Source organism: Coturnix japonica, chromosome 1 (assembly GCF_001577835.2).
Source record: "Coturnix japonica isolate 7356 chromosome 1, Coturnix japonica 2.1, whole genome shotgun sequence".
NCBI lineage: Eukaryota > Metazoa > Chordata > Aves > Galliformes > Phasianidae > Coturnix > Coturnix japonica.
In genome coordinates, this window is record NC_029516.1 from 32,312,488 (window position 1) to 32,333,347 (window position 20,860).

At 41.1% G+C, this 20,860-nt stretch overlaps 1 protein-coding gene across 2 annotated transcripts in view; it reads left to right on the plus strand.

Annotated features, from left to right (window-relative positions):
- The window catches only part of MYRFL (myelin regulatory factor like), a 36,102-nt gene extending 26,893 nt beyond the window's left edge, over positions 1-9,209 (plus strand). Inside the window, exons 20-25 of one of the 2 annotated variants that reach the window (XM_015856023.2) lie at positions 871-933; positions 2,919-3,006; positions 3,259-3,333; positions 4,838-4,946; positions 7,393-7,467; positions 7,565-9,209. In XM_015856023.2, the coding sequence (XP_015711509.1) occupies positions 871-933; positions 2,919-3,006; positions 3,259-3,333; positions 4,838-4,946; positions 7,393-7,467; positions 7,565-7,651 (497 nt within the window). In that variant the 3' untranslated portion in view covers positions 7,652-9,209. The remainder of the gene's footprint in view (positions 1-870; positions 934-2,918; positions 3,007-3,258; positions 3,334-4,837; positions 4,947-7,392; positions 7,468-7,564) is intronic. The other variant, XM_015856012.2, reaches the window with a different exon arrangement.
- Positions 9,210-20,860: the final 11,651 nt, after the last annotated feature.

The following is a 20,860-nucleotide window of genomic DNA, read 5'->3' on the forward strand; positions in this document are numbered from 1 at the left end:
CCTTTTTTAGTCAAGGTCGGCGTTCCTGAGTGCCAGTTTATTGGTGACATTTCTCTGAACAGAGAGTTGGCTGGCAATTAGCATAAAAGCACAAGAACAAATTTAAACCATCTTCCATGGGCTTGAAAGGCTTTTTGCTCTCCTCAGATTGTTATGTAACTATGATGGTTATTCGAACAATACTTTAAAGTTCACGTTTCTGGAGAAGTGCTGAGAAGGTTAATAGAGTTAAAAGAAAAATTCAACAACTGAAATTTCTCAGCCTAGTTCAGAAATTACAGAGGTGGCAAACAGTGACTGTGGTGATGATATTGTTAGAGATCTGTGTTAAGTTTCTTTAATTAAATGACTCATCCCTCTGTGTTTGAAGCATTGTGTCTTGGGTCAGTCCCCAGCACCTTACATCTCAAATTCAGAAAGCTGAGTTATTTCTCCAGCCTACCTTTGCATGGCAGATGCTTACTTCCACGCTTTGTCACTAATGACAAAGAGTTGCTTTATGCCCAGATTTGTGCTGAAGTGCCTGGCTGGATGTTACCTTCCACTTTGTCTTTTTATTATAATTATTGGTGATATTCTCAGCGTGGGATGAAATATTTTCTGTTAGGCTATATATATATCTATATATATATATTAACATCTGAGATACCCTGCAGAATTTCAGAAGGCTGTTTCTTGTTACTTACAGATAACTTTTGTCTGTAGATGTCTTCTTCTTAATGGAGGTGGTTTGCATTTTAAAGATTTCTCCTGTTGCTTATGAACACCTTTATCTGAGCGATAATTAACAAAAATGTCTTGTGGAGTTGTATCCACATTTTGCTGTTATAATATGCAAGGCTAACTTGTTTTTAAATACTCCTCTCACAGGAAACAAATGTGACGTGATACTTGGAGGAAATACTGACAGGAGACCTTATCTTGGAACTGACTGTGAGTACTATTTTAAAAAAAACAAAACCTGTTCAAATGTGTAATTGTACAAATTCGGAACGTGGCCTTTCAGTTTGGAATTTTACTGCTGGAATATGGAGAAGTTCAAATTATTACTGGTCATTGTAGGAAATTAGAGCTTAGGAATCTGTTAAATATCTGCAGTTGATTTTAATTTTCTTATTGCAATTCTCACATCTTCAATAGATTTTTGTAAACATTCTGGCTGCCTTCTTCAATGAGATCTACTACTTAGTCCATCCTGATTAGGAGCAAAATCGCTCTGATAATCAGTTACTTTCCTTATCTTTCCTGGTAATCAGTGCACCAGCTGTGCTTTGAAGGTCTCTTTTCCCACTAGAAACTAGTGTTTTCAATTACCAGGATCTAAACATCTAACTGCGTTCTGTGTTGCCCAGAAAAAATATTACATATACATGCATATGCGTAAACTCAGTTTATATGCATCTGTTTACACATAAGATGTTGAGCTAATTCCAGAATGTGATTTTTTTTTTTGGTAGAGGTTTTTATTCCACATTCCCATTTCTTGAACTGTAAACTTATGCCAAATTCAGGATGTAGGTATTATGAAGTTATCAGTCCTGCCAGTGCTGTTTTTAGTTTTTCCTATTTCCAACATGGGGCAGTGAAAGGACTGTTGTAGTCGAGCCCAGCTTCAGCTCAACACTGTGCAGCTGCCCCAAGTGGGAAGGAGGGTGGGGGGGAACAAAAAAAAAGGTGAAACTCGTGGGTTGAAATAGAGAGAGTTGAATAGGGCAGAAAAGGAAAGGAAGATGAAGATGATACTCGTAATTATAGAATATATAAAACAAGTGATGTACAAAGTAGTTGCTCACCATCCACTGAACAATGCCCAGCCAATTTTTGAGAAGCAGCAGCCCTCCTAGCTGATTTCTGCCAGTTTCCTCATTCAGCATAATGCCACATGCTATGGAACATCCCTTTGGCCAGTTTGGGTCAGCTGCCCTGGTTCTGTTCCCTCCCAACTCATTGTACTCCCCTGTAGCATCCTTGCTGACAGTACCAAGAAAAGCTGAAGTGTCCTTGTCTCTGTGTAAACTCTGCTCAGCATCAACTAAAACATCAGTGAATTATCAATATTATTCTCATTCTAAATAATTCTCATTCTAAATCCAAAACACTACACCATACCATCACATTGCCAGGAATGTGCCCTCACAATCCAGAAAGCAATCTGCATCCTGGGCCGCATCAAAAGAAGCATGGGCAGCAGATCAAGGGAGGTGATCCTTTCCCTCTCTAGTCAGCACTGGTGAGACCTCACCTGGAGTACTGTGTCCAGATGTGGAGTCCTTAGTACTGGAGAGATGTGGACCTGTTGGAGTGTGTCCAAAGGAGGGCCACAAAAATGATCCACTGCATGGAACATCCCCCAGAGAGCTGGGGCTGTTCAGCCTGGAAAAGAGAAGGCTCCAAGAGACCTGAGAGTGACCTTTCAGGATCTAAAGGGTGGCTCAAGGTCAGGGTCAACTAGTCTCTGAGAAGCCTGATCTAGTTGTGGGTGTCTCTGCTCATTGCAGGGGAGTTGTACTAGATGATGTCTGAAGGTCCCTTCCAACTCAAACAATTCTGATTCTACAATTCTATGATCTACGAGAAAGAAAATTCACTCTATCCCAGCTGAAATCAGCGCATCGTGTTTCTATCCTACTTGGACTGTCATCAAAATAGCATTCATTGTCTGCTCAAAAGAAAGTATTACAGTACTACTTACCTGGAGAATATGACAAGCAATTTTTTTCTCCCCTGTAACTGTAGAATGAAGGCCATCAACCAAAATCTTTTTACTGAAAGCTGATTTAGACCTCTAGCAACTCCTGCAGTCACATGCAAGGGAATAGCTGCTGCTGCATTAACTGCAGTTTGATTATGGTTTTACCTAAGATTCTGGGAAACAAAACAAAACAAGAAGAAAATATTTATTTGTTTTGTATCTTCAGGGATTGATACAACAATCAGATCTATACAGATTTTGGAAACACAGCAACTAATTGACAATCGTTACTGTAGTAAAAATCCACAGTGCAGGTAAGTAAATCATTTAATTATGCTTCATTATACGGGAATAGAATGCTATTAAGGTGGCGTGGCTGTCTGTCTGCCTCCTTCTCACTGTATCACTGTAGTTTCCTCTTGTGTCCATGCGTTTTTTCCTACCTTTAAGTAATTTTTCCTTTTCAAATTTAAATATTATTTTCATGTTTTTTTTTTTTGTTTTTTTTTTTTTCAAGTTTACCATCTATTTTGAAATCCTATGTGCACTAACACCACCTTTTCCAGGTCTGGAAATTACAACTGTATTATTCCCGTTAGCAAGTACACACCCGTAAATGTAGAAATCTCACTGGAAATCAAGTAAGTATAACTAAGGATAAAATACACGATGATATTATGAGATAGTAGCTTGTTTTTGACAGTAATTCTTGTATTATTTCTATTGTGGCACTAATTTGTCCATGTTCAGAGAATTGGGTCCACGTACAGGCAAATCCTCCTTGTATACTCTTGGGTTGATCCTTTTGCTGCAACATAGGCCCAATGCCAATCTCTGTTTAAGGACAATTTCACTCATCAGTGTAGGTATTAAAATCCAGTAATCTTCAGGTTGAATCTAGTAATCATTTGAGCAGACATGTACTAATGCATCATTGTGCTAAGCCCTGCAAAAAGGAAATTCTTGTGCAGGAATCTTAGGCAATGCGTAACATCATGATTTACAGCAGGAAGAAGTAGCAGACTTACCTCTAAGCAGTTATTTTCACTTCAAATAAAAATCTGTCTCCATCGTGTTCTCCCAGTGATAACAAATCCTTTCTTTTGGGGATCATCTCTGATAAAGGTCATCGATAGCCAGAACAGCTGCCAAAGACTGCTTGATGACACTTCATGATTCCCTTGTCTTCAATATAGTGCTCTAGGAAGTTATGTGTGGCCTCTAGGCCCAGCCTTTTGATTTTGGAATACAGTGGTAGTCCTGAAGCAACTGCTTGTTTCATACAACTGAAAACCCGATTGTTGACTGTATGTTATAAACTAATAACACAACTCTTCCATGTAAGGATTAATACACAGTCCTCAGAGTTTTAGTGAAACAGTTGCTGAATTTATTTTGGATATTGGTTTTTGATTTCAGGAATGAGTTTTTCCAATATATAACTTCACTAAAAATAGCTACAAACTGAACAACATACAACCAATAAAAACCAAACAAGACTGGTATACTAGATCACTGCTGTGTCTCAGTGCTGTAAGATAACTGTGAATACCTACAAATTTGGGAAACTTTTATGCCCACAGAGGAAAATCAAATTTAATGCTGTATACCCAGACAAGGAGACTTACTTCTTTTCATGATATATTTGCGTGTGTTCAGAGACAAATGGAAGTTATTTATATAGATCCCTGTCTTAAGGCTTTTTTGATGTTTGTTTGCTGCTGTGTTTAGGTGCCAGAGCACTCTTTGACATGGGCTTGCGATGCCTGTGGATGGCATAAGCCATGCAATTCAGGCATGTCATAACAATTAATTTGTGCAAAAAAGGCATACATGATAACTTCTGGTATGAATGTGCTTGAGGCTTGAGGAAGTTTAGTGTACATTTCTAAATCTATCTTAATAGCTGCAAAGACCACCCAGGTTTCTGAATACAAAGCCTCCCCCCTTGTATGAGGGAGTGGAACAAGTTTAGAGGTTGGTGGCTCAGGTTCCTTTGAATGAACCAGTGAAGTAAGGTCCTTTTACTTTATTTCTCCAGAATTCAATTCTTTAAATTTTTTACCTGTGATTATATTGTATTATATTCAGGATTCCTCTGTTTAAGAGCAACAAGATTGATCCTTGTTTTTCTCTTTCTTGAAGCACCACAGAACCATTGATTATATTTCTCTGCAAAAACACATTTGGAAATTACTGCTCCTATTTTTCTTCAAGCCGAAACAGTGGGAAAAATTTCCAAGAAACCACACAGGTAATGTTCTTTAACCAATACTCTGGCTTATAGGAATCAGCTTTGCACGGTGCCCACCACATGCTTGTTTTTTCATCTCTTTCATGGAGATACTGTGCCATACTGAGTAAAAAACTGAGCTTCCTGTAGAAAAAAATGTTCAGTTTTCTGTTGGTTTTGGCTATTGGAACTGTACGGTGCTTAAATATTTTATTAGCTTTCATATCTTCCCTTGCCCTCCAGAATGCTGTTCCCTTCTATCAGCTCCACTTGTTTTTCATAAAAGCATTGGAGTTTCTCATTCATGTCATGATCCCTTGTTTCAAGCAACGTTGTGTGGATGCATTCTGGAGTAGAAGGAGATGTGGAAAGTGGATAAGAGTTGTTATAACACCTAATTTCACTAAGTAGTCTTATGCATTACTGATTATTAGGGATGAATGAGGTGATAAACCATGAAGAGCTCAGCTAGTCAAGATGCCCTTTAGAACCTGATTCATTAAATTCATGTCTGAACAACGCTGATCTTGGTTAAGGTATTAGAAATCATGATTGTGCTTTGAGTCTACCAGTCCTAGCTAAATTTGGCATGGTTACAATAGATAACAAATATGAAATCTTTCAGTAGTTATCAGTTTTCTGCTGAAATTCATAAAAGTCTGTCTAGTGAGACTCCACAGTTTGAGAGTATATGCCAGCCTGGCTCACTGCTATAACTCAACTCCAGAGATAGTTCAGAAATAGGAGTACTTGTCACCCAGGGTCTTAGGAGACAGAGTCATCTAACCTCTCATCTTCTGTACTTTTCCATTATCATCTTATGTGTAGTGAAGTACAGTTTCTAAGCTTGGAATTCACTGAAAGCAATGGTAATGTTTCTCTTCATTCCATGCAAACAGGAGTTTACCAGCAAAACTCTCTAGGGAAAATTATTCAGTTTAAAAGCAAGAAAAGTTTTCTGTCATTCTCTTGAATGATGGGAATGTAAGTTAAAACATCTTAACTTTTCCCAGGAGAGATGATCTTGCAAACTTTTGGTTGTTTCCAGTAAATTAATGAAGACCTTAAATTCCTTTCCAGTGCAGTGGAGGTGTAGGACTCTTCCATGTGACCAGTTCCTCAGATTTATCCACATAGCTTGGAAATGTTTATCCTGGCTAAAACAGTGGGAAAGGCTGAAGCAAGGATAGTGACATTTATCATAAATGTAGTAGAAGAATCATCTGTGAAGATGGTTTTTAGATTTCTGATTCGTGGTGCCATTCACAATAAGTTCTTAATTAGTTTTAAATTACTTGTTTTACACTTTGACAATTCAGAGCATTTGGGACATGTCTATCCTTATGTTGACTTTCTGATAAACTTTTCAAATGTCTCAACAAAAAGTTACAGGCTTCTCTGCAACTGCTGCAACCCATCAGACTGAAGTAAATAAGTTGTCCAAGTTTTGATCTGTCAGTTGTAATTCTAATAGTCCTTGAAATTAAGTCAGTCCCAGAGAGCTTTCCCATGCAGAAGTATCCTTGAAGCTTACTGCCAAAAGTGGTCAAAGAGATTTTCTGTGTCAACCTGAAATCTACATCAAAAGACTACAGCTAACTAGCCTCCAGCAGCAGTGTGCATTAAGTTTGATGCGACTTGGAATGGAAGTGCTGCCTGGTTGGATAATTTTTGTCAAGAGGATTTTTCTAAGGACTGGAAGGCTTATTCGTTACCAAAGGGCAGGATGGCAATCATTTAGACTCCATGCAATATATATATATAAGTCTTATTGTGTGAACACACCATCTCCAACAGAGAATGTGTCAGAAAGAAGGGAAAGATGAAGGAGACATTTGAAACCAAGGAAATGAGTTATCACGGGCATACCTAAATGGATCACTAGGTCAACAAGAGGTGAAGATTGAATTTTATTCTTTGTAGCATAAAAAATTCAGATACAAAATCTGTTTTTTCAGTTATACTTGGCAGGACACTGGAATCAAAAGAAAAGTGAAATCCTCCCTTCAGCATTTTTTGAAGCACTGAGTAAATGTGCTGCTCCTATCCTTAGAGTATGTGTAGGAATTTTCACTGCTTTCTGAGGCTGCTTCAAAATCAGCAGAATTGCCATTGCTGCTGTTATGCTTCAAAGCTTTTGGGCCACATGGCACATCGGGGACAATCCCTACTTGCTGTGGGATTTGCTTGGAAAACTAGAGTTATACAGTTACTCAGAGCCAGCTGGGAGCTGCTGGGAGCCAGATGTCTGTCAGATCCTATGCAGAGCAGATCAGAGGAAACCCGGATTTGCAAGGTTTAAAGTCAGCACTTTGTCTTTAAATACTCTGCCTGCGGCTATCGAGTCTTGTTATCGTAATTATTTTGCACTGCATTCATCAATGAAATGTTTCCAGAGCCTATCCTTCTCAGCAATTTCATGTGAAATCAGGTTATCTAATCTCCCTCTCTCTCACTTACCATCCAGGGACGTCGGCATATTTGGACTCTCCCAGTTGCCAGGCTGTATGACAGCGCATACTATTTCCGCGTAGCCGCACCGGTAAGCCATTTTCAAATGGGAACGCAACAGGAGACAATTATCATTGGAGCTGAAAGAAGAATATCCCATATGAATCTCTTTTATTTTTCTTCTGCAGGGTTTTGTAAGCTGCTCGACAGATCCTTATTATGCTGGAGTGTTTTTTACTGATTACTACTTCTATTTTTATCGGAAGTGTAACTAAAATGTTGCCAATCGCTCTGTACTTTGGGAAGAAATAATGAAGTTCTTGATATGAAAGAGAGACTCGTGTATGGCCCTGGATTTTTATAAGCATTTTACTGAGTTGTATACCATTTTCTTGTTTGTTTTGCTTTTAAATAAAATAAAATATTTGACAACATCTGTAGCTCTATGTTTCCAGGAACCGTTTCTAAAAGGTCATGAGGCAGTGGAGTACATGGTGTGTAAATAAATAACCCCATTAGTGCAGTTTCAAGATAGTATACAGCAGACAAAAACAAATGGGTAGGAGCTCTGCTGAACTGGGATATATTTCAGCCTTCAGAAGATGGTAAGATAATAAAATATTACTTGTAGTTAGAAGACGTGCTTCTGTCCTGCAGCAATCTAAGTTCTATTATTACCTGCTGTCTTTTGTTTGTATCAGAACCTAACAAAACTTCCAGGGAGAAGTGAAGCACCGTGTAAATGTCCTCCAAATTAAGTACTGTAAATTGACAAACAGCAGTTTGGTTCCACTGTGTGTAAATTTTTCCCTCTCAGAAAGTAGGCTATCATTACCATTACAGCTGCGTGACTTAACAAAGCTGCTGTTGTTTGGATGGGATGCATTTCAGGTACCTTTTCTTTAAAAATGTACAGCAGAAATGAGCTGCTTACTCCTAATTTTCTTGGTGTTTGTGATTTGTGCTAGTGTGAAGAAAGAAGTGCTTGAGAAGAATAATGACTTGCCTGCACAGCTTTCCAAGATGGATGTAGATAGATGGGAGAAAGTGGAATGCAGTTTCACGTTAGTTGCTCAGACAAAAGGAGCACAGATGGAATGACCAAAAACAGTACGAGTAGCGTTGTGGGGCATGCCTAGAACAACCATTCATTTTGTGTGGAGAAGGGAAAGTAAATATAATGGTGACTGTAGGCTTTCTAAGATTTATAATGTAAAAGTTGACATGTGGGCAACCTTGCTCCGCATGAGATTCTTTATTTAGCAGTGGAAAGAAAATATTAGGAAGAAAAATTAATCTCTGAATAAGAGTCTTTGTAAACACCCGTGCATCTTAATTGTATATTTCTTGCCTGACAATGGAACGGCAGAGTTTAATTTGTTTCTGTTTCTGTGATTTTGTTTGGTATTTCCTTTATCACTGTCTCTGGATTTCCTTTAAGAGTGATCTTCTTAATGATTTTATTTTTTTTTAAGATTTGTGTGTCTCTGTTGGTGCTTTTTTATTTTAGCCTGGGAAGTGCGTACAAAGGAGATGACGTGTTCTCTTGTATTTTGAATCTCTAGATTCAAAAGCATCACTGGTTTGTGCCTGTAGCTTTTTATGGTCCATACTTGATGGCAATTCCTAAGGAACATCACCCAGTCTCAGATGAATGATGATGCTGTATGCGTTTCAAAAGAAAACACAGATTGACTTTTCCAAATGAAAAACGTGGTTCTAGAACATTGCAGTCTTGTTTCTCTGCCATTTCTGTTTCTCAATGACAAAGCTGCAACAGCTGTTAATAGAATCACGCAGAATCACAGAATGGCCCGGGTTGGAAGGGACCTCAAGGATCATGAAGACCCCCCTGCCTAGCAGGGCCACCAAACATACACATTTACTAGATCAGGTTGCCCAGGGCCCCATCCAATCTTGCCTTGAACACCTCCAATAGTGGGCATTACAATGTAATTTGAAACAAATGTTGTGATTAATGAGTTAGGAATGCTTTACATATACTCTACCTGGAACAAGAAGCCTCCTTCTTTTTGTTTTAGCACGATGTGGCTGAATTACAGAGACCTTCAGACATCCCTGAAACATTTTCTGCTAATCTGGGGAAGGGGGGAAGCTGAGGCAAAGCAAACTCCAGCCTGAGTGACTCACGTTTGTAAGCTGCAAGAGGTGGAGCCAGATCTGAACAGGGCAGTCTGGTACAATCTGAGCTGGATTTCAAACCGTGTTGTTTGTACCAAGAGTATGATACAATAATTCATATTTTTACTTGATTTTATTGCAAACTTCATAGCCTGATTTTCAGTCAGCTTGATCTAGCAGTGGCATTTTAAATGAGGACTGAGTTCACCTGAAAGCCTGGTAAGCTAAGAGAAGAGGCTATAGATGGGAAATCCTGTGTGTTTACTCTATGGAAACAAACAAACAAACAAAGAGGTAGAAGAGCAAATTGAGTGATCCTGGGGTGTAAGTCTCCATCTGGAAAGGGCAATAAAACTGTTTTGCCTTCAGGCACAACCGGAGCTGAAGCTGTATGCTGATCGTTCTGCTCTCTGCCTGCAACTCAGGTCATGTAAAACAATGCACTCTTTCATTTGGGTGAGGTCTGGTGAGTAGTGATGATAGTACTCCTGTTGCGCTGGTCAGATGATGTGAACCTACTGTGAGAACCCAGCAACCTAAAAACTGAGTTTAGAGTCCAGCACAGCACGGGGCTGAAGTAAAAGTCCTCCCTATCTGTATTTTTTTAGCACTACTGTAGCTTGCTTTCTGAAATCAGAAACACATTTGCATTAAGAATCATTAGCAGGTTGAGTTCTACCTGCAGAGTGAGAAGTTGCTCACTCAGGAATCATTCACTTCTTAGCTTACAAAATCCATTGGAACCTGAGACAGTCCAACTGGAAACTGAAACTCTTGCTCTCAGTGTTGAACTTAGTGCTACAGTACCTTAGAAGTAATTGTTATACATATAGGAACTAGTTCCCGGATACATAGAAAAATAATCATAATTTAGAAACCAGTTGCAGTATTTTAAACTAATTGCAGCGTTTTAAGACTTCTGTTTGGTGTGTTGCCTTATTTGAAACCATGGCTTTTATATAGTGACAGCATAGTATACTTAGAGGCATTGAACATGTATGGTAGAAACTCACTGTAGGAATTGTTTGCTGATCCTATCTTCATCCCCATATAATTCACTTAATGTCTCATCTAAACTGTGACACAAATAAACTAAATTTTCTGTAGAGCTGTGTCCTGTACCTTGACAGTGCCCCTCTGCAAAAACCCATCCACTGCCATCCCATGGATCTTTCAGCCACATAAAGTTTGCTTCCTCCCACCTTCACAGTGCCCACAGAGGACAAAGTGGTGATTGCATGCTTGGGTGATGTTGTGTGGGCCCTGTGGGTGCTGCCTTCAGGGGAGGGCTTGGGGAGATATATAGGCTGCCCTGAGCTGTCTCTGGACCACATCCTGGGTGCAGGAGAGGTTCAAGCACAGCAAGAGAGGTGTTTAGGCACTTTGGTTAGTCCCAGTATGTCTTTGCACAGGGCCAGTATTGGGTAAAGGATGAAAGCATTGCTGTACTTGTAGCATGAGGCAGCCTAACCACCTCATAGAGCCTCTTCTCCTCACTCCAGCTTCTCCAGATAGCATGTTTGCTGTCAAGATTGCACTTGAGTGAACATTTTCAGTGCAAGTACAAGCCCTATATTCAAAATAACCAGTTTCACGCTGGCAGTCCTGACCCAATTTTAACATTGGTTGCTATGGTGCTGATGCAGGCCGGGTGGCCGGTTCAGCCTGGCGATGTGGGTATGGTGTGTGCGCCTTTTGTTGCCACCTGGCTTGGATTCAGACAGCGTTTTCCTCTTCTCCTCTCAGCAGCTGGCAGCAGCTTACGTATGTCTGCTGGCAAGGAGCAACCTGGCAGCTCTCTGGTTTGTCTCTGTAACAAGCTGCTGTCATTGGGTTTCCCTGCTTGCTCTGAGCTGGGGAAGCCTTCATCCTTCTGCTCGTGGGCTTTCAGTGGGCTCTAGCTGCTTCCCGGACATCCTGCATTACTCCTTCCAAACAGGGAGCTTGTTACAATATTTGTAATCAATGAGATTTAAAATAGGTCATCTTCTTAGCAAGGGGTAGAAGGGAAAGTGACTCTTATAAACGGGATTTAAAGCAAAACTCATTATTTTCAAGGCGGATGTTTTAATTTCTACTTGATGTTAAATATATTGCAATTGCCTACACACAGTAATATAAACACAGGATTTGCAAATTTGAGTTTAATGTTAATTTAGCTTGCAGAGATACTCTGCGGGGTAATCAGTGTTTTGCATTTTTCATTCAATCTTAATGTTACACTTTCCCTTCCACAACATAATCTAAACCACAGACCAGCTGGCTGTGTTGATTAAAATCCTCTTTCTGCTTTTTATTAATCTTCATGGTTTTGCCCTAGAATTATGGCGTGGTCATGGTCTGTCAGAAAGGAAATCTGTTGGAGCAGAATGCAATATTTACAAATCAAGATTTCTGCCCAAAGCATATTGCTGATTCCTAAAGTAAGTCATGTCCCGAATGCTTTGTTATATGCAGAGAGCCTTACATGAGTTTGGAACAAAGCTCTTCAGATTAAATTACTTACAAATAATTCATTATATATTTGGCTGACACGTGTGCTCAGTGGAAACCTTTAATTAAGAGAATGTCGCTGGGGATAGGGCTGACTGAGGACTTCTGTTGTCAATAGGCCAAATCCTGCCTTTCAGAGGGGTAGCATATTGAGAGCTCCACACGTGGATGCCTTGTTGCCTTTACTTTGAGGGCAAAGAAGAATGGGCCAGGGTATTGCTGTAAAGGGGAGCACTGATCCGGGTGTCAGGGGTTCCTCAGCAGTAAGTCATAGAATCATTGCAGTTGGAAAAGACTATGAGATCACCTGGTCCAACCACTGAGGTTGGAAGTTGAGCAGTGGGAAAGCAGCTCTATCTGCCAAAATACATCCAGTGGTTGCTGGGACACAGTCTGGGCCCTGCTTGCTCTGTAGAAGTTCCTTGCATGAAGACTGTTTGTCCATACTAGATAAGATTCACCCTAAACAAGTGGCATTCCTGAGTATGCCTCATTATGAATGTGCTCTGTGTGTTGTAGGTTTTATTTTTGTAAATAACTGTTTGAGCACAATGAATTGATTTTTTAAAACTAATTTGAAGTGATGATTAGGCAATCACTTTAGTATGTGTGTTTTCAATTATCTCTCATTAACAAAATGAGGCAGTAACTCAGTCTAATCTATCCTTTCCTGATTTCTCACAAGGATGATGTACGCCACCAATATTCTTGCTGAGGTGTTTAAATATCTTTGGGTAAAGGATCCTGTAATTATGCCACCTATACTTCAGCCAAAACACTACTCCTAAGGATAAATAGGCAGTGAGAATGTTCCACAGGCTGAGAGCTGCACTTTTCCATTCCTATGGTGTATTCCTGTTGGGGACTGTGTCAACACATAATATAATAAGGATAGGGACAGAGTGAGCACAGAATGATGGTGGATGCCTGTGATTGCTGCCACAGTGTAAGTAATAATGCATACTAATTCCTCACACTTTTGTTACCTTGAAGACCTGTTTCCCATTTTCTGGGTTGGCTTGAAGTCTATTGCAACCTTACAGTTCTGCAGTTTTCATCTTCAGCGTTCCTGGTCTCTTACATTAGAGGGTCTTGGGTGAAAAAATGTCAGTTCTGGCCTCCACTCTCCACTTTTGCCTGTTGTCACCAGCAATAGGATTCTGGTGGGCATCGACTGGATACAGACAGTTTGTGTGCACCACTTAAAAACCACCAAAACCAAAAGATTACTGGTTAATTGACTTGTTTTTCTCCTCATGGCTGCACAGCTCTTGTTTTAATTGGACTTTTGCTTTCTCAGGCATTTTCTGAAACATAGCACCACTGGCTAAGCTCTGTCTTTGTTTTCAATTGATAACTTCCCTTGTAGCATCCTGAATTCCTATCTTTCTTCTCCCTATAGCACAGAGACTGAAGGAGCTCAAACAATCCTTTTCACAGTTATCACTTTCTTTTTGTGACCTACTTGCTTTAAGGATCAATCTTTTGCCTTGTCTACTTGCTTTTGCTTTGTCTCTTGGTAAATATCATGTCAAACTCAAAATCGCTGCCCTTATCCTTCAGAAATATTCAGCAACTTGCAATGTGCTTTGCTTTTATATCTGTTCCTCTTTTGGGGCCAACAGTCATGTAAGTTCCTGTCAGTGTTTGCTCTTTCTTATAAATGCTAGCTCAGATTCTCACAGGTTGTAAATGCACATTTAATGAACTTTCATACCACAAGGACTGCTCTGAAAGTAATGACTCCCATTTCATTATGTTGGCCCACGACATCACAGGCAAACATTGTGGTACAGCAATGGAGGTTGAATCTTCCCAGCAATGTTCCATTCCATTTTGTTGCTGTGTGACAGATGGCAGCAGAAGGGCGATCTGACACGATCACGTCTGACATGAAAGTGCATATGAAGCGAAGGTGTGTCACTGAATTCCTCTGTGTGGAAAAAATGACACCCACTGACATTCATTGACACTTACTGAATATTTATGGAGGCCAAACAATATGTGAGTGCATTGAGGTGGTGTGTGGTGCCTTTCAGCAATGGCAACAGTGATGTGAAAGACAAACTACTTTCTGGACATCCACCACTGGCACACCATTTAATGAAGAGTGTCTTAGGCAGATCATCCATGTGAACTGGAGGTTTTTTACCAGCGGGGCACGCAGGCTTTTGTTCACCATAGGTGAAAATGCACAGTTAATGGTGGTCACTCTGTTGAAAAATAGTGTTTTGCATTGAGATTTGCTCTATCAAATATTATTATTGTGCTCTTTGTGTACGTTGTAGTTTCCATGGAAATAACCAGGCATTACTTACAGTGTGACCTATGTGCCTTCAGTGGGCTTCTGTGCTTGGGGAGGGTTCAGCTGCCTTCAGCTGCTGCTCCATGTAGATCTCCCTCAGTTTGGAGCAAATCTTGGAGGTAAAGGAATACTGAGTTTCTTTGCTTCTTTGCTTCTGTTCAGAGAGCTACCAAGAATCATACCCTCTGTGTCTACTTATTTAAGCTGAGTTAGGCATTGTGGTTACACAAATAAAAAACCTGTCTGTATATGTAAGTGGCAGCTGATGATATGTTTCTGGTATAAAGTGTCTGCAGAGATCTTTTTTCAGTGCAAAAAGAAGAAAAGAAATCCTAACCTGACCAAGTCAAGCATATTTAAGGAAATGGTTGCGAGAAGACCCACATGCTGTACATAATATATGGCTTTCTTTCTTTTCTATGTCTGCCCTCTGAAAAATGAAAAACTACAAGGGCTGAAACTGAAAGCATCATTAAATGTTAATCTGATGGGGCTTCCTTAGTGCTAGTGAGGTCAGGTTCTGTTGCAGAATATGGTGACAGATGGAGTTTCCTCTGTGAAATAATGCAGCTCTGCCAAGCACTGTCAGCAGGCGAGCTGCACGTCCCTGGGCACGTGCTCTCACACATGCCTGGGGCTGGAGAGGTGCAGGAACACTGAGGGCGGGCATTGTGGGCAGACATGGAGTGGAGGGACCAGCTTCAAGTCAGGCTCAATACTAAGCTCTCTGTCTTTTGGGATGTACTGTAACCTCTGGGCAAGAACAGGCACTTATTGAGAATGGTTTGTCCTGGAGCAGTGCTGAGCCAGGGGATGTTGTGAAGGGCAGGCACTGGTCCCTGCAGAGCCTGGTTCCTTTATTTTTCATCAACTTATACAAAAAAATAACAGTCTTGGAGACTTAACCATAATTGCAAAATTATTTTTAAAGCTCTTGGCTGACGGAGTTTTTCCCATAAACAAGTGAAGCTATATTGCAGCTTAGACAGAAATGTAGGGCAAGGGATGGGCTTTGCTTAATGTCTAGATAGAACTGATTTTGAATGGGCTTCTTTGCCCATTGCTATGCTTTTTGCATCACAGCTTTGTAACTCACCAGCTAATTTAGCGCCGAAGCTGGTGACAGGAAGACAAACCAGGTAAGTCCCTTCCTAAATCTTCAGAGCAGCAAAAATGGTAACAATTCCCAAACCAGCATCTGTCCCAAGTCCTTTTTTGCTAAACATAACCCTTTACATCAAAGGAGCTGAGACTGTGCCTCAGGCTGGTAGAGCTGGCATGGGAGGCATTGTGGCCTTAGGGTCTGTCTGCTCAGGTTCAGGCAGGAGACAACATGAGCACTGTTTTGATGTGACCTACCCCAGGGCCAATTCAGAGAGCTGGTCAGCAAGCCTCACCCTCTTCCTCCAGTGCACAGCACAGCTCTTCCCACTATGCCAGCAGAAAAAACAAAGAACACCAATAGTGCTAATCTACTGGTTCTGGTGTCCTGAAGCTCTGGTGACTCAGTTGCTGCTGCTTATGAGCCCAGGTAGCACATTTTCCCAGTGTGGGCTATTTCCAAAAGTAATTTGCTGGGCTTGATTGACTTGCTTGGATTATGATGGTTTGTGAAAAATTAACAGAGCTTTTAAACTGAAGGGTTGCAACAAGAACTGAGTTTTTGTGTTTGGGTTCTTTCCTCAGCTGAAATGAACAGCATCCAACCTGATACAAATAGGCTGCATCACTTAAGCATTATATGAAACAAAAAAATGCAACGTCATCATCAGGTGGACAAGGATGCTGTCTGAGGAACTGCTCAGTTAAGAAGTCCTATTCTCAGTCACTTTGACTGATTTCCAGATGAGCTTCTGCTTGATGGCTCTTTAGTTGCAAACTACTTAAAGGCACAACAGTACAGGCTTGCTGTGAGGTGGGGATGGTTCATGAAGGCAGCAGCAAAGGTTTAACCAGTCTCTGAGACTGCTCTGCACTCGCTGGTTTTGCTTCTGTTTGGATTATAATGTCAAAGGACATGAATACCAAAGCACACACAGTCAAAAGAAGTTAGAGGATTGAAGATTTGACTGCTTGAGGAGGGAATAATGGAGCTTAGTTACCTGAAACGCAAGCTAGATGGTGCTAGAGCACACAATTATATGATCAGCTAACAGCTGTGTGAAATTAAAATATAATATTAAAAAGGAGCTAGAATAAGAGAAGCTCTTCAGAGTTAAAGGCCTTCTAACATCTGAATTTGCCTTTAATATTTTTTCTGACTGTGTAGAAGTGGCTTCTGCTTTCCCGACCTTCTCATAAAGCCTTGCCAAAAGGTACAGAAACCCGCCTATGGTGTTCTCACATTGAGCAGATGAATGCAGATGATCTTGCTTTGTTATTGATTTGAAATGAGGTAAGTGTTCTCCCTCCCCTTTGCTTCTCTGCAGAATCCCTTTTTACTCCTCATCACCGTGTGGGGGTTCAGCATCAGGGATGGCACTGCCATGGTCACTGGAGGAGCAGGTGGGAGAGCAGTTGGCATTCCCCAGCACCAAGGGGCAGGGACTTTGTGTGCAGCCTACAAAGAAAGACCCTTGCTGGTAGTAGAGTCAATGTTCCACAGCATCTGTGGGGCTGAAGGGCACAATCCCCACCTGAAACCAGCAAGAGCTGAACTCAGAAGGGTTTCTTATACTGTGGATTTTCCCCAGGTGCTTACTTGGGTACCACTCCAGTCCAGCCTGAGAAATGATGCACCCTTGGCTGTGAATGGCTTAGATGATTCAGCAATATTTTGAAGTTCTGGCTGGTTAGAAAACTGGCAGGTTTGACCCAAGGGAGGAAAAGATTTCACTCTTTCAACTTTGGCTCCAGTCAGAAATTCTGAATCACCAGTGTGGCTATAGGATTGAATTCCTCTGGGCTCTGACCTCATTCTAGTCCTGTGCCACTGCTCTGCATCTTAATGGCTCCTTAAGGCCAGATTGTCTCACTGGATGCAGCCCAAGGTGCCACTGGGCACAACTGTGCATTCCATTCAGAGCAGAGGAGGAGATGCTGTGCAAATTAACAAAGCATCATTTCATGTTTTATATTTTAGTAAATTTTCATTCTTACAGAATTAGAAGTGCAAGATTTTTATATTTATAAAAACAGTGCCTATGGAATGTCTGATGTATTTATTTTATCCATGCAAACATCCGTGCTGCAAACAAGGAGACACTCATTTGGACAGAAATCCTGTATGTGCTCTGACTGCACACTCAGCAACTCTGAATTGGTGCAGCTTTGTTGGCATGGGGCAGATACACCAACGTGTTGGTGGAGAGGTGAGATTTGATTGATAGAGCTCTGGGTGGTAAGTCAGGAGATGCATCTTTCTGGCCTTTCCCTTGACTTGCTCTTTGGTCTTCTGCAGGACTTTGTTTCTCCTTTCCTTCACTTACAGATGGTGTGAAGACATTCTCTGTGATGTGTGTATGACTCAGTGTAGCAGAAGGAGTAAAACTGGGAAAGCTGAATAAGTTCAGTGCATTTAAACAAGGCTGGAAGTTAATGTCATCATTGGCAGACAGCTCTGGCCTCGTGCATCTGGAGATCCAAGAAGCCCTGCTTGATCCTGGCTCATCCTGGAAGTCTAACTGCCTTTCTGATGCATTGGAGGATTTTGTGTGGAACCAGCTGCAGTTACAATCAGCTGGGGATGGCAGTTTGGTGGAGGAGAACTTTCCTAACCTTCCTTCTAACACTTACTGTTTTATTTGCTGTTCTGTCAAGGACATGCTACAAGCTCTTGACATGGAGCTTGCAGTAAGGAAGAACTGAACTCTGTGCATCCTGCAGCAGAAGCACCTCAAGTTGCTGCCCACAGCTTTCTTTATGCTTCACTCCTGAGGTCTGAGGAATGTACAAGAAAACATCCAATTCCCAAACTTCCAGTGAATGTTTTACTGCCCTTCGTTCTCTCTACCAGTTATTTGCCCTTGAAATTTGCCTATAGAGGATGACTAAAAAATTGCTCATGAACTTAAAAAACTGGTGTGAAACTTTCATGGTTTTATGGGCACGGTGATGGTAGGCTAATGGTTGGACTGTAGGTCTTTTCCAACCTTAATGATTCTATGATTCATGCTGCCAGCACAAAGACCTACAAAACTTACTGTGCTTTGATACCAAAGAAAACATTTTTTGGAGGAATCATTTTGACAAGCCCTATGTTCCTAGTCAGGTGGGCCCTTCCAGAGTTCCCAATCGCCCCCTTTCCTAACTCAGTGATGGAAATGTACTGCAATCAACTTCCCAACATGTAACCTTAACTTTTTGAAGTGATGAGTCTTCTGCCCTTACACTGACTTCAGCTTCTTTAGATAAGGCAAGGAAGAAAGCAAGGGATTGAAAAATCATCTCCCCGTCCCATAGTTGAGAAACTATACTAGCATTGACAACAGGCTGGCTGATAATTCACGGTAATCTTTTAACTGGACTGCAGTGAATGTTTCCAGTAGTCTTACTAAGCTTTTGTCTGTTCATGTGCACTGTATGAAAGAATCCAGATTTATCAATGTCAGTCTGTAAATTAGGAATAATTTCTGGTTTCGAGTTAAAAGAGTAGGGGTCAAGCGAAAAAACACAGGTTTAAAGGAAGATGGGATTGTCTTCCTGCCATTTAGTCTACTGTGTTTGATTTCTTCAGCTCTGCGCTGCCTGGAAATCAGCCCAAGATGTTACAACAGATGTCTGACAGCACTTCAGCTCACTGCTTGAGATCCGAGCAGTGCTGAGCTTGAAGTCAGCTGGTGGTAGCACTTGACCCAGGTTCAGTGAGCTCACTCCAGGGCCTACTGAGTGTGCTGTGATTGCTGGGGAACACTATCCAAGCAGATGTTTAGCTGGCAAACTTGCCTCTCTCTGTTCTGTCCCCTGTGAGAACATGTGAAACACAGGATGCTGGATTTTCCTTGGGGGAGAAACAGAGCCATGGGGAAAGCACTGGCTGGTGGTGGTAGCCAAATGTTCCCACCAGGAATTCAAAATGTCCCTCCCTCCCCCCTCGGCCCCCCCCACAAAGGAAAACTGCAAGACTTGGTCCACTGCCAGTCCTTCCAAGTTTCCTGCATGGTCTGGTTTGTGAAATGAGCTCTGCAAAACGTATTCCATATGTTTGTCCCACCAGAAATCCTATTGGTTTGTGATACCATAACTGAACTTGCTTCTGGATATTTGATCCCTGTCTGGATAAGATGAAGATTCATTCTATGAAGAATTTTAAGTCAAATGTTAGTTCCACCTCAGCCTGGATTATGTATGTGCTGACAAAAATAAATATGATGTTTTATTCCTGTCTTTAACAGCATGAGGTTCCTCTTCAGGGATTCCCAGATTGTTCTTACCTAGTAATTAAATCTTCATCATGCTTTTGCCAAAAGCAGTATGTTCAGCTCCCGAAGGAGGATGATTTCTTCTGTACCGCTCCATTCCCTATACAAGATCTCCCAGGGTCCATCTGTACCTCCTCCTCCCTCTCAGCTGCACTTGTCTCGTTAGTTGTTCAGCCCTGACTCTGCAAGCTGATGCCTGTATCTGCTGTGCGTGAAAAATCCCTCATCTGTATCCTGCCAGGAGGCATTTTGTTTTGCTTGCTTGGAGTCTAGGACAAGGTTTTCCCTCCCACAAATTATGTGCTCTCTTGGCCAGGAACTACAGATGCAGATTCTTCCTGGAGGGGGCTGCCAAGGGGCTCTGGGCAGCAGCTCAGGCTCCTCATCCACCCCATAGCTTTGCTGACAGGGTGACATTGGCTGTATGGTTTCAGCCCTTGAAAGAGCCAGCATGGAAAAACCTGCAGGGAGAAACAACAGGGTTAGAAAAAAAATATTTATAATGTCCTGGGCATTTACTGTATGTACATATGGAGCATAGATATATAAATGTGCATATGTGTAATGTTTGATCAATGTCAGTGATTGCAGAGGTGTGTCTTGTTATGAAGTCAGTTCTGTATACAATCTGTCCTATGTTCTGGCACAGCGTTTATCTCATCACGAGTTAAGTTCCCAAACCCAAATCCTTCACTGATATTCTGTTAGAAAATCATCCCTCCATATCCACAGTTTTGGTGTCCAAGTGCCATTTTAGTGTTGTCCCATTTCTACAGATGCTAATAAAAACAACTCACTATTTTTCAGGAAGGTGGATAGCTATCTCACCGGCTGCCAGCTTCAGCTTCAAAACGGTGGTGCACCACACTGGTGGTTTCATGATGCCTTGTTTTGGATAAAGACGTAGTTATAAAAAGCATAAATTCATTCATCTCTACCCAACATTTTGTGCACATAGTTAAATCTATAAGTGAATTAACTGGTAGTGAATTGCCTAACAGAAAAACAACAACAACAACAAACAAAACAGCAAACAAAGATAGAACAACAAACAGGTTCTGATCAGATGTCATCTCTTGCTCAGACTGCATTTATTTGTTCCAATGAAGAATCTCTAGAATTAATAGTGGGTTTTGTCCATTTTCTGTCCTTCCTTCCTTCCTTCCTTCCTTCCTTCCTTCCTT